Source organism: Mustelus asterias, chromosome 19, assembly GCF_964213995.1.
Source record: "Mustelus asterias chromosome 19, sMusAst1.hap1.1, whole genome shotgun sequence".
Classification (NCBI taxonomy): Eukaryota; Metazoa; Chordata; class Chondrichthyes; order Carcharhiniformes; family Triakidae; genus Mustelus; species Mustelus asterias.
The window spans coordinates 44695559-44709241 of record NC_135819.1 but is presented as its reverse complement, the minus strand read 5'-3'; the positions used below and the strand labels follow the sequence as shown (position 1 = coordinate 44709241).

The 13683-nt window shown below is 45.8% G+C and overlaps 1 protein-coding gene across 1 annotated transcript in view; it reads right to left on the bottom strand.

Moving 5' to 3' along the window:
- The window catches only part of lamb4 (laminin, beta 4), a 103230-nt gene extending 90858 nt beyond the window's left edge, over positions 1-12372 (bottom strand). Inside the window, exons 1-2 of the mRNA XM_078234709.1 lie at positions 12298-12372; positions 11854-11918 (exon numbers count right to left, since the gene is read on the bottom strand). Coding sequence (XP_078090835.1) covers positions 11854-11881 — 28 coding nt within the window. The 5' untranslated portion in view covers positions 11882-11918; positions 12298-12372. The remainder of the gene's footprint in view (positions 1-11853; positions 11919-12297) is intronic.
- Between the last annotated feature and the right edge of the window lie 1311 nt (positions 12373-13683).

The following is a 13683-nucleotide window of genomic DNA, read 5'->3' as shown; positions in this document are numbered from 1 at the left end:
CACAAGCAGTCTACTTTGTCCTGGATGGTGTCCAGCTCCCTGAGTGTTCCTGGAGCTGCGTTCATCCGGGCAAGTGGAGACTATTCCACTCCTCACTTGTGCCACATACATGGTGGTCAGGTTTTGGGGAGACATGAGGTCAATAAGCAGACAGAAAATTAACAGCCTGTTACCTGTTCGTCCATCTTAAGTGCTCACAATACATTCATCTGTCTTTATGCAGAAGAAAGTGACTAACAACAGGAGGGAGGGAGAGATAGTGGGAGGGTGGTGGAGCAGTGGGGTGGCTGAGCTCTGGTCCCTCACACAATTCGAACAGCAAGCTGCCGAGCTGGCAGGGAAGGACCATGACCCTGCCTGGGTCAATGGCGAGGTCAACCCTCCACCCCCCCCCCCCCCCCCACCCCCCCAACTCCCCAACCATCTAGTGAGGTTTTATACATAATTCAGGCAACATCGATTGGATCTTCACGGTGATTGATGAGTGCCACGTTTGAGGCGGCCGAGGCAGTCATTCATTCTCTCTTCTCTGCAGTCTAGCTGCCAGCAGGAAGAGGGTGAGGCCAGTCCCTGCACCTGAAATCAGCCCCAGCCTGGGGGAGACCATGGAAGAGGACGAGGGGGACTTCTCACTCAGCTATCATAGCGTTCACCCGCACCCTCCACCAGCCCAGAGGCATTCATCTCAGTGGCTCATGGGTCTAATTTAGGCTCAGACTCTGATGGTCATCTCACAGACACGTGTCCACAACGGGAGGAGGCAGTGACACTCAAAGGCACTCAGAGGACTGCTGGAGAAGAGGCCACTGCTAAGTCTAAGCCAGATGCTGAGCCTCTGGCCGGGGTCATGGAGAGGATGCTGGAGTATCAGTGAGATACAGAGGAACATCAGGCAGTCATGTCAGAGGCCCTCAACAGACTGGCACGTCAGGCGGAGGAGTGCATCTGCCTGCTCTCTGATGTATTGGCTCCGACGTGTGAGCGTACTGAAGTCTCCGTGGGGAGACACCATGGAGAACCTGGTCCAGCAGAATGCCCAGTTTCTGCCGGAGATGCACCAAGAACTGCACTCCATCACTGGAGCCATGAGTGAACTTTCGCAATTGCTATCACTGTTAATGTACACGTCTTACTGCCCTGCTAATGTCCACCCTCGTCACTGTTCCTATACCCACCCTGGTTCTCCCCACTCCCATGGTCTGTGTCATTAATCTTGACAAATTTAGCTCAAATCGATGTCCGCGCACCCTGAAACCTTGGCCAACCCTCACAGAGCGAGGAACAGCTAGTCCCAGCCTTATTGTACAGATATTACCAGTCTTTTCAGACAAACAGTTCAAATACAATGATAGCAGCGGAGACCATATGAATGAGCAGTGAATACAGAAAAGTGATACAAGTAAAGCATTGCTTCACCTGGAAGGAATATTAAGGGCCTCGGACAGTCAGGAAAGAGGAGGTAAAAGGGAAGGCAGCTCCTGTAATTACATTGGAAGGCGCCGTGGAAAGGGGATGAGGTGTTAGAAGTGATAGAGGAATAAATCGAGGTGTTGTGGAAGGAAGGTCTCATCGGAATATTGACCGGGGTGGGGAAAGGAAGATGTGTTTGGTGGTGGAATCATGCTGGAGTGGTGGAAGTGGCAAAGGATGATCCTTTGAATGTGGAGGCTGATGGAGTGAAGAGAGTGAGGATGAGAGGAACTCTATCATGATTCTGGGAAAGAGTGGGAGCAGAAGTGTGGAAAAATGGGTCAGTCACAACTGAGGGCCTTGTCAACTACGAGGGAGCTCTCATCTGAGAAAAAAGGAGATTGGAAGGGCCTGGGAGAAGATTGTAAAGAGTGGGGCTGTCTGATCGTGAGGGGAAGGTGAAGAAAGGAAACTGGATCTAGCAGGTAATTGAATGGTCATCTACACTCGGAATCTGACAGTCGTTGCCTCCATTTAACTGCTTGGTTTCCTGAGGCCTGAAACCATGGGGTTAGATTTAACAGGGCCGTTCATTCCCAGGCACGCAGCCTCATTATAATATTGAAATGACAAGCCCAGATCCTATGAGTGGGCTGGGTTACCCACCCATCACCCCGTTGCTAAAACTAGGAAGTGGGTGGGTTTCAGATTTTTAACATTTTCACATCCCACCCGAACCAAACCGGCCCGATTTGCAGATTATGATTCCCTTCTTAGAATCAAAGAATCACACCGTGCAGAAGGAGACCATTCGGCCCATCGAGTCTGCACCAACCACAATCCCACCCAGGCTCTATTCCCCTAACCCCACATATTTACCCTGTTAATCCCCTGACACTAGGATCAATTTAGCATGACCAATCAACCTAACCCGCACATCTTTGGACTGTGGGAGGAAACCGGAGCACCTGGAGGAAACCCACACAGACACGGGGAGAATGTGCAAGCTCCACACAGATAGTGACCCAAGGCCGGAATTGAATCTGGGGTCCTTGGCGCTGTGAGGCAGCAGTGCTAACCACTGTGCCACCGTGCCGCCCTTAACAGCTGTTTGCAAAGTTTATAATATAATGAACTTCCAGGACAAAGTGAATCACTTGTTACTGGCAACGTCACTCTAAGTGACATGCTTCACCGAACTAGATTGAAGCAATTGAAATCAATACTCCTCGGCATGGCTCAGCTTGTTCAGAACACTGCAACCTCTCAGCTAACAAACGCTATTAATGTGGCACTGACACAAGACTCCTGTAATGAACGGCAAAACGTTACACAAGTATTCAGCTAAACTACAGCCTCAGGAATCACCCTCAGTGTTGCTTTTGTGAATAATGTGGAGAAGGTTGATGTTGGCTGGCCTGTTTTAAAATTATTTTCCTGATGGTTACGGTGCTGCCACTGAGTGAGAGGTTGGAGCAGGAACTAGGGGTGAGGCAGCAAGACAACCAACTGATGCTTTACATTTCAATTTTTCGCGGTCATGACTGAATGGGACATTTATGTGCGAACCAGTTTTATTCCCCCTCCAACATGTTTTGTGGTGGAGGTGGCCCGCCATTGCCCGGCTGTGGGATCTTCCAGTCCCGCCACTGTCAACACAGTTTTTTGTTGTTTGTACCCTCAGCCACTGGGGAACTCACTGCGGTGGGGGTTGCTGTCGGCAGAACTGGAAGGTCCCGCCGACAGGAACGACTGGAAAATCCTGTTCATGAAGTTAAACACTGTTGGAAATGGCAGGGTTTTCCACACATGCCCGCCCCAAGACTGGAAATTCCAGCCTGAGATCAACGGACCTTTAAATGGTCTATCAAATTATCCGTTCCGCCCGCCATGGGAATCATGGGGGGGTTGGGCAGTACTGAAGATTGCACTCCATGTTCTCCTCAAAGTAGATTAAACTGAAGGATTATTGCAACCCCTATTCAGCAAGTGCAGACAAGAAGCATCACATGGCAAGTCATAGAATCATAGTCATAGAGGTTTACAGCATGGAAACAGGCCCTTCGGCCCAACTTGTCCATGCCGCCCTTTTTTTTCAAACCCCTAAGCTAGTCCCAATTGCCCGCGTTTGATCCCTCTATACCCATCATACCCATGTAACTTTCTGAATGCTTTTTAAAGACAAAATTGTACCCACCTCTACTACTACCTCTTGTTCCAGACACTCACCACCCTCTGTGTGAAAACATTGTCCCTCTGGATCCTTTTGTAATCTCCCCTCTCACCTTAAACCTATGCCCTCTAGTTTTAGACTCCCCTACCTTTGGGAAAAGATATTGACTATCTCGCTGATCTATGCCCCTCATTATTTTATAGACCTCTATAAGATCACCCCTCAGCCTTCTACGCTCCAGAGAAAAAAGTCCCAGTCTATCAAGCCTCTCCTTATAACACAAACCATCAAGTCCCGGTAGCATCCTAGTAAATCTTTTCTGCACTCTTTCTAGTTTAATAATATCCTTTCTATAATAGGGTGACCAGAACTGTACACAGTATTCCAAGTGTGGCCATACCAATGTCTTGTATGACCTCAACAAGATATCCCAACTCCTGTATTCAATGTTCTGACCAATGAAACCAAGCATGCTGAATGCCTTCTTCACCACTCTGTCCACCTGTGACTCCACTTTCAAGGAGCTATGAAAATGTACCCCGAGATCTCCTTGTTCTATAACTTTCCCAATGCCCTACCATTAACTGAGTAAGTCCTGCCCTGGTTCAATCTACTAAAATGCATCACCTCGCATTTATCTAAATTAAACTCCATCTGCCATTCATCAGCCCACTGGTCCAATTAGAACAAAGAACAAAGAACATTACAGCACAGGAACAGGCCCTTCAGCCTTCCAGGCCTGCACCAACCATGCTGCCCGACTGAACTAAAACCCTCTACCCTTCCAGGGATCATATTCCTCTATTCCCATCCTATTCATGTATTTGTCAAGATGCCCCTTAAAAGTCACCACCGTATCCACTTCCACTACCTTCCCTGGCAACGAATTCCAGGCACCCACTACTCTCTGTGTAAAAAATCTGCCTCGTATATCTCCTTTAAAACCTTGCCCCTTGCACCTTAAACCTGTGCCCCCTAGTAATTGACTCTTCCACCCTGGGAAAAAGCTTCTGACTATCCACTCTGTCCATGCCCCTCATAATCTTGTAGACTTCTATCAGGTCGCCCCTCAACCTCCGTCATTCCAGTGAGAACAAACCAAGTTTCTCCAACCTCTCATAGCTAGTGCCCTCCATACCAGGCAACATCCTGGTAAATCTTTTCTGTACCCTCTCCAAAGCCTCCACATCCTTCTGGTAGTGTGGCAACCAGAATTGAACACTATATTCCAAGTGCGGCCTAACTAAGGTTCTATAAAGCTGCAACATGACTTGCTAATTTTTAAACTCAATGCCCCGGCCGATGAAGGCAACCCAGGTCCCTTTGCCTATCAATAATCTTAAGGGTTCTGCCATTTACTGTATATTTCCTATCTGTATTAGACCTTCCAAAATGCATTACCTCACATTTGTCCGGAGTAAACTCCATCTGCCATCTCTCTGCCCAAGTCTCCAACTGATCTATATCTTGCTGTATCCTCTGATGGTCCTCATCGCTATCCGCAAATCCACCAACCTTTGTGTCGTCCACAAACTTATTAATCAAACCAGTTACATTTTCCTCCAAATCATTTATATATATTACAAACAGCAAAGGTCCCAGCACTGATCCCTGAGGAACACCACTTGTCACGGCCCTCCATTCAGAAATGCACCCTTCCACTGCTACCCTCTGTCTTCTTTGACCGAGCTAATTTTGTATCCACCTTGCCAGCTCACCTCTGATCCCATGCGACTTCACCTTCTGCACCAGTCTGCCATGAGGGACCTTGTCAAAGGCCTTACTGAAGTCCATGTAGACAACATCCACTGCCCTATCCTCATCAATCACCTTCGTCACTTCCTCGAAAAACTCGATCAAGTTCGTGAGACACGACCTCCTCTTCATAAAACCATGTTGCCTCTCACTAATATGTCCACTTATTTCCAAACGGGAATAAATCCTGTCTCAAAGAATCCTCTCCAATAATTTCCCTACCACTGATGTTAGGCTCACTGGCCTGTAATTACCTGGATTATTCTTGCTACCCTTCTTAAACAAAGGAACAGCATTGGCTGTTCTCCAATCCTCTGGGACCTCCCCTGTCCGCTACTCCCCTGTAGCCAGTGAGGATACAAAGATTTCTCTCAAGGCCCCAGCAATTTTCTCCCTTGCTTCTCTCAGTATTCTGGGGTATATCCCATCAGGTCCTGGGGACTTGTCTACTTTAATGTTTCTCAAAAACCCCAATACCTCCTCCTTTTTGATCTCAACATGACTCAAACTATCTACACATCCTTTCCCAGACTCATCATCCACCAAGTCCTTCTCTTTGGTGAATACTGACACAAGGTACTCATTTAATACCTCGCCCATTTCCTCTGGCTCCACGCATAGATTCCCTCCCTTGTCCTTGAGTGGGCCAACCCTCTCCCTGGCTACCCTCTTGCTCTTTACATATGTATAAAAAGCCTTGGGATTTTCCTTAATCCTTCTGGCCAATGCTTTTTCATGATCCATTTTAGTCCTTCTTACTCCTTGCTTAGGTTTCTTTCTACTTTCCTTGTATTCCACGCTTGCTTCGTGTGTTCCCAGCCTCCTAGCTGTGACAAATGCTTCCTTTTACTCTTTGACTAGGCTCACAATATCTCTCGTTATCTAAGGTTTCCAAAACTTGCCATACTTATCCTTCATCCTTACAGGAATGTGCTGTTCCTGAATCCCTATCAACTTGCACTTGAAAGCCTCCCACATGCCAGATGTTGATTTGCCCTCAAACACCTGCCCCCAATCTACATTCTTCAGTTCCTGCCTAATATTGTTGTAATTAGCCTTCCCCCAAATTAGCACCTTAACTTGAGGACTACACTTGTCTTTATCCATCAGTACCTTAAAGCTTACTGAATTGTGGTCACTGTTCCCGAACTGCTCCCCTACTGAAACATCGACCACCTGGCCAGGCTTATTCCCCAATACCAGGTCCAGTGTGGCACCTTCCCTAGTTGGACTATCTACATACTGTTTCAGGAAGCCCTCCTGGATGCTCCTTACAAACTCTGCCCCATCCACGCCCCGAGCACTAAGTGAGTCCCAGTCAATATAGGGGAAATTAAAATCTCCCACCACAACAACCCTGTTACTTTTACACCTTGCCAAAATCTGCCTACATATCTGCTCCTCAGTCTCCCGCTGGCAGTTGGGTGGCCTATAGTAAACCCCCAACATTGTGACTACACCTTTCCTATTCCTGAGCTCTACCCATATTGCCTCACTGTATGAGCCCTCCAAGGTGTCCTCCCGGAGTACAGTTGTGATATTCTCCATAATCTCGTGTCCCCTTTTTGTCCTCCTGATTTCTCTCTTAACTCTATCCTACACCCCCTATACTCTTCAAGGGATTCACTTGATTCCAGCTGCCTATGCATGTCTTCTTCTTGACCAGGGCCTCAATATCCCGACTCATCCAGGGTTCCCTACTTCTACCAGTCTTGCCCTTCACTCTAAGAGGAATGTGCTTATCCTGAATCCTGGTTAACACCCTTTTGAAAGCCTCCCAATTATCAGACGTCCCTTTGCCTTCCCACAGACTCCCCCAATTAACTTTTGAAAGTTCCTGGCTGATACCATCAAAATTAGCCTTGCCCCAATTTAGGATTTTAACTTTTGGGCCAGACGTATCATTCTCCATAGCTATCTTAAAACTAATGGAAATATGGTCACTGGTCCCAGTGTTAGTGTCACCTGCCCTTCCTTATTTCCCAAGTCATATTCCTAGTGAAACCAAACAGATGATATCAGATTGGGTTGGAATTTGCTCTCAGCTGTAAAGCTTGTTACACTTACTTTTACCCATAGATTTTCTAAGGTCTTTTCAACTGCTAATTCCTGTTGGGCAACCATCAATAAAGCATGGTGTCCTTTAAAGGACATCTAGCACCTAAAACAATCCCACCCAGGCCCTAATCCCGTAACCACACAAATTTACTCTACTAATCCCCCTGACACTAAGGGTCAATTGAACATGACCAATCAACCTAACCCGCACACCTTTGGAGTGTGGGAGGAAACTGGAACATCCGGAGGAAACCCACGCAGACACGGGGAGAACGTACAAACTCCACACAGACAGTGACCCAAGGTCGGAAGCACGCGGGGTACCACAGATCGAGGTGACCTTTGACATTGATGCCAATGGCATCCTGAATGTGTCGGCTGTGGACAAGGGAAACGGCAAAGAGAGCAAGATCACCATCACCAATGACAAGGGCAGGCTGAGCAAGGAGGAGATTGAGAGGATGATGCAGGAGGTGGAAAAGTACAAAACCCAAGATCAAAAACAAGTGGTGGGTGAGGGGTGGATTCTCCAGGCCCGCTAGCCCCCAATGAAATTGCAGTGGCCTGGCAAATCAGGCATTGAGCAAACAAAGTGTTTGGTACTCATGATGCTCATGCCCCGCCCTGCCAGCCCTGATTGGGTTCCCGCCCACAACAGGCCGCAACCCGATAATTATGCAAACCCGCTAATTGTAATAGATTGGCCCAATCATCATTCCACCGCCATTCACCATCCTAGGACCTTTGAGGGACCCTTCCTCTGCAGCCTGGCAATGGCAGAGGAGCAAATGGCCACTGGACATCACTTTGAATCTCCTCAGGGTTCAAGGTGCGAGGCCAGGGCGATGGGGGACAGTGCACAAAAGCAAAATAGCTGGGATTACCATGGACAGACTTTTGCACTGGTATTCTACTGCTCCATCCGTGATGCAATTGGAGCAGGCGAGGGGCGGACAATAGGAAGGTCCGTTGACCTCGGGTGGGATTTTCTAGTCTTGGGTCAAACAAGGCTGTAAAATCATAGAATCATAGAAACCCTACAGTGTAGAAAGAGGCCATTCGGCCCATCGAATCTACACCGACCACAATGCCACCCAGGCCCTACCCCCATATATTTACCTGCTAATCCCTCTAACCTACCCATCTCAAGACACTAAGGGGCAATTTTAGCACGGCCAATCAACCTAACCCACACATCTTTGGACTGTGGGAGGAAACCGGAGCACCCGGAGGAAACCCACGCAGACACGAGGAGAATGTGCAAACTCCACACAGACAGTGACCCAAGCCAGGAATCGAACCCAGGTCCCTGGAGCTGTGAAGCAGCAATGCTAACCACTGTGCTATCGTGCCGCCCTTGATCCTGCCCTTGATCTCTGGGTTTTTGGATGGTAAGAGAGAGAGATTCGGGTGGCACAGTGGTTAGAACTGTTACCTCACAGTTCCAGGGATCTGGGTTCAATTCCGGCCTTGGGTCACTGTCTGTGTCAGGTTTGCACGTTCTCCCTGTATCTGCGTGGGGGTTTCCTCTGGGTGCTCTGATTTTCTCCCACAGTCCAAAGATGTGCAGGTTAGGATGATTGGTCATGCCCAATTGACCCTTAGTGTCAGGGGGACAAGCTAAGATAAATTAATGGATTACGTGGATAGAACCTGGGTGGGATTGTTTTTGGTGTGGCCTCGATGGGCCAAATGGCCTCCTTCTGCCCTGTAGGGATTCTATGATTCTATGAAAGAGAGAGGTTCAGTCAGCAGAATTGAGAAAGTGAGAAGTGCTCTGCAAGCTACCAGGAGGAATAAGGGAGGAGGGATAGTCCCTGGTCAAAGACACTCATCTGGTGGCACTCTAACATCTCTGGAAAATGTACCTTCATTTGGCTATGGGGAGAAATTGACAGAATAAACCTTACACTTGGTCAGGAATTCTCCGAATACTGAAGAAGCATCTTTCAATGGTCACTCGATGTGATGATTTGACGAGCGAGGAAACATAAAGCTTTTGGAAGCTGGAGTAACTATGGGTTGTTTTCTATAAAGATTGTAATTCTGAGGAGAGTGTGCTGTAAAGGATAATGCAGCCTGGGATTTGTCAGTTGTGTTAAACCATTAATGAGAGTTATCTTTTCTGTATATTGGTTGCCCATTTGGTAATATTTGCTCAGCTCTGACAAAGAGTCACCCTGACTCGAAACATTACTCGCTCTCCACAGACGTTATCAGATGTGCTGGCATTTTCAAGCACTTTTTGTTAATGTTTACTCATTATTGTTTTTAGTTTGTTTGTCACAGTAAAAGTCTTAAAACTTAAAATTTTGTTGCCCAATCCCAATAGGTCAGTTACTGGGTATTCAAATATCTTTTCAAAAGTTATCTCTATAGAGATCATGCCACCCTCCAAAAGCGAACATTGATCAAAATCCCTGCTGCCTTGTTCTGCACAAAATTCCTTTCCCTTTGTTTCCCCAGTGTTGCAAATTTCAAATCCTCCCAACTTCCTTTGTCCCAGAATTGGTGACCATGCCTTCAACACCCAGGGACCACAAGCTGGAATGTCCTCCTGAACCCTTGTGCCTCTGCATCTGTCCTTATAATCCATCTCTTTGACCAAACTCTTGCTCAACTCTCCCAGTATCTCCTTCTCTGACTGGAGCCCATGTTTGCTTTTTGATTCTATTTCTGTGAAGCATCTTGGGATGCTTTTCTATAAATGCAAGAATTGGTTGTTATTAATGCAGTCTAATTATAATTACTATTCTGTGATTGGGTGGCACAGTTGTTTGCACTGCTGCCTCACAGCACCAGGGATCCGGGTTCGATTCCGGCCTTGGGTGACTGTGTGGAGTTTGCACATTCTCCCCATGTCTGGATGCATTTCCTCTAGGTGTTCTGCTTTTTTCCCCACAGTCCAAAGATGTTCCGGTTAGGTAGATTGGCAATGCTAAATTGCCCCTTAGAGCCCCAGGATGCGTAGGTTAGATGGATCAGCCATGGGAAATGTGCGGAGTTAAGAGGATAGGGCAGGGGAGAGGGCCTGGGTAAGATGCTTTGTCAGAGAGTTGGTGCAGACTTGATGGGCCGAATAGCCTTCTGCTTCATCTGTAGAGATTCTATTCTATAATTCTGAATTTTCATGAAACCAAAGGTGAGTTATTTAATATATGTTTTTTGAAAACTTGATTATCGGATGATGGCAGTGCAGCTAATTAAATGAAGCTCTGATGGTAAGTGGAAGTTAGCTTTATCCACGCTCTGTTGATGATTGAGATGGAGAGTAAGCACAGTGGAAGGAAGATATAATGCAGAAACACACCACAGAATACCTTCAAGAACTGGACAGGTTACTACAGGAAAGTCAGATGTTCATTTCCCTGTGTTACCTGTCTATCCACATTTGTGCCCCCATTCTCTTGTTTAGGAGACTGCTGCTAGTGACGGTGTATGACCAGCATCCGATCCTTTGTTGGTACCGATGATTGGTTTATGCCACTATTGTGCTGACAGGCCAGAAATGTAATCTCCATTCGTAATGCAATATTGAGAAGGTGCCAAGGATGTTAATGAGTTCTGATGCAGTTAAACCAGGAAGTTCCAGTTAAGGTATCCGTGGTGGTAGAATAATGTCATTAGGTAGGTACCTTTTACCCTTAATGGTGAATAGAAGTCTAAACTATTCAAGAGTAAACAACTATTTTTATGTTATTGTCAAAGATACAAAACATAACAATTGATGAAGCTAATTTCCATTTCCTATTGTACCCCTGTTAATGTTTTATTCTTTCCTTTCTTCCATTTCATTCTGCTTTGTCACTTACTTAATATAATTGAAACATTTTCAGCTGTCCTGCCAATATCATTTTGGGTTTTCTTTGGGCGTTTATGTTTAAGTTTATTTATTAGTGTCACAAGTAGGCTTGCATTAAGTCCGCAATGAAGTTACTGTGAATATCCCCTGGGAACCGAAGCCGGGTCCCTTGGGCTATGAGGCAGCAGTGCTAACCCACTGTGCCACCCTGTGGTTTTATTACTGTGTTTAGGCTGAAATTAGGTGGTAGTGCACTGAACATTGGGGTGTACAACCTACCACCCCTTACCCATCTGCTGATCCTGTTCTGACTTGACAGGCATGTGCGAGCTTGGTAATGGATTTGTTAGATCATCATCAGGTAGAGGAACCTTGACTAATCACGCAGTTCCTCAGCCTGAGATGCTGCGACCAATTCTTGTGCCTCAACTGCTGCCCCTGTCACGTACAGGCACACCAGCATGCACTGGGAAACTTTCTTAGGACTTTCTGGCTTGAATTACTTTGTCTCTAACTGATTCTTTACTCAGGCTCAGTAGAGTAAGAATTTCAATACTTTGCAATGATAAGAAATTTACTTACTGAAAATCAACTGCCTAAAAGCAAATAAAATGATTACCAAATCTGGCTACACATTTTTTTTTGGTATACTCACCAAGGAGTGTGACAACCTGCAGCCTCATCCTTTTGTGTAGAGTCAGAAACAGTGATGGTTCTTTTCTGAAAGGAAAGAATAGAACTGGGATATAATTGACTAACAGCAATGATGTGATTTTTCATACTGTCACCAGAACCAGAAACAATTTTGACCCTAATGAATGTGCATGATTTAAATGAACACAGCTTGGCTATATATAATGGAGAATCCTGTGTGATGACTTAGTGTAATACTCTACTGCAAGTACAGGGAACCAGGTTTTGTAATTTAATCCCGTTTAACTAACTTCTAGAGATCAAGCTCTTGAAATCAAACTCAAGTGTGCTTTGGTGTAAAAGTGGCTTAAAACCTGGAAATTAGGAACAAACTTTGCTTCTCTCCCACTCCACCTTTCACCTCTACTTCCCCCCCTCCTTGCACCCCTTCCTTCTCCCTACCCACATCAAATGCCTCCTTCTCCTTCCTTTGCCTTGGTTGGATGTGGCTCCGTGTCTCAGTTGGTTACACACTTGCTTCCGAACCAAAGGGTTTAAGGCCCACACCAGAAACTTGAGCTCCAAATCTATATTTACGTTCACTACTGAGGATTTGCTGCATTGCCACAGGCGTCTTTTCAATCAGACGCTAAACCGAAGCACCTTCTGCTCTCTCGGGTGAAAGGTCTCTTGGTATTATTTGAAGAGGAGTGATGAATTATCCTTGCTGTTATCCCTCAGTCAACATCACTCAAACAAATGATCTAGCGTTATCATATTGCTATGTGCAATTTGCTGCCATGCTTCCTCTATTACAACAGTGATAACATTTTAAAAGTCCTTCATTGGATATAAAGCACTTTGAAACACCCGGAGGTTGTGAAGGGCATTAAATAAAGGCAGGATTTTCTTTTTTGACTCAATTTTCTCTTTGCCCTTTAACCCTGTATCACATGAAAGGGCCCTCACTCTTAATGCCATGAGAGATTGACTGTAAGATCACACATCTGCCCTAATTCTCAACCTTTCCCATTGTAAATTCCCAAGTCCAATATTAATTTGTTGCATATGATTACACACCCCACCAGCATGACAGCTATACACAGGCTGTTTCCATTATCAATATGGATGTAGAATTTTTAAATGAGACAATTAAAACCAGGGCCGACTGCATGACTTTAAAATATCATTTTAAATTTGCTTTTACAATTATCCCTTGCTCTTTCCTGTATCTTCAACTGAAGGCTAGACTTGGCTGACTTCATGGGGTAGATGAGTAGATAAACTGTGAAGATTTTTATTTCCATTGCTGTCAATGGGAGTGATGTCTGACTCTATTGCAAAATGTCAAGACCTACCCATGTCCGTGTGGATATTGAATAACATCTGTAATCATTATAGAACAGTATTTCCAATATGTATTTCCTACATATCTCACTGAATCATAGTTAAAAATATTCAAAAAGCCTAAAATTATTTGCCTAATTCTGGCAGATGATTCGCAGGTGCGTTTCCTCTGGGTGAACATAAGGACATAAGAACATAAGAAATAGGAGCAGGAGTAGGCCATCTAGCCCCTCGAGCCTGCCCCGCCATTCAACAAGATAATGGCTGATCTGAAGTGAATCAGTTCCACTTACCCGCCTGCTCCCCATATCCCTTAATTCCCTTATCGATCAGAAATCTATCTACCCGTGATTTAAACATATTCAACGAGGTAGCCTCCACCACTTCAATGGGCAGAGAATTTCAGAGATTCACTATCCTCTGAGAGAAGAAGTTCCCCCTCAACTCCGTTCTGAACCGGCCCCCACTTATTTTGAGGCTGTGCCCTCTAGTTCTGGTTTCCCTT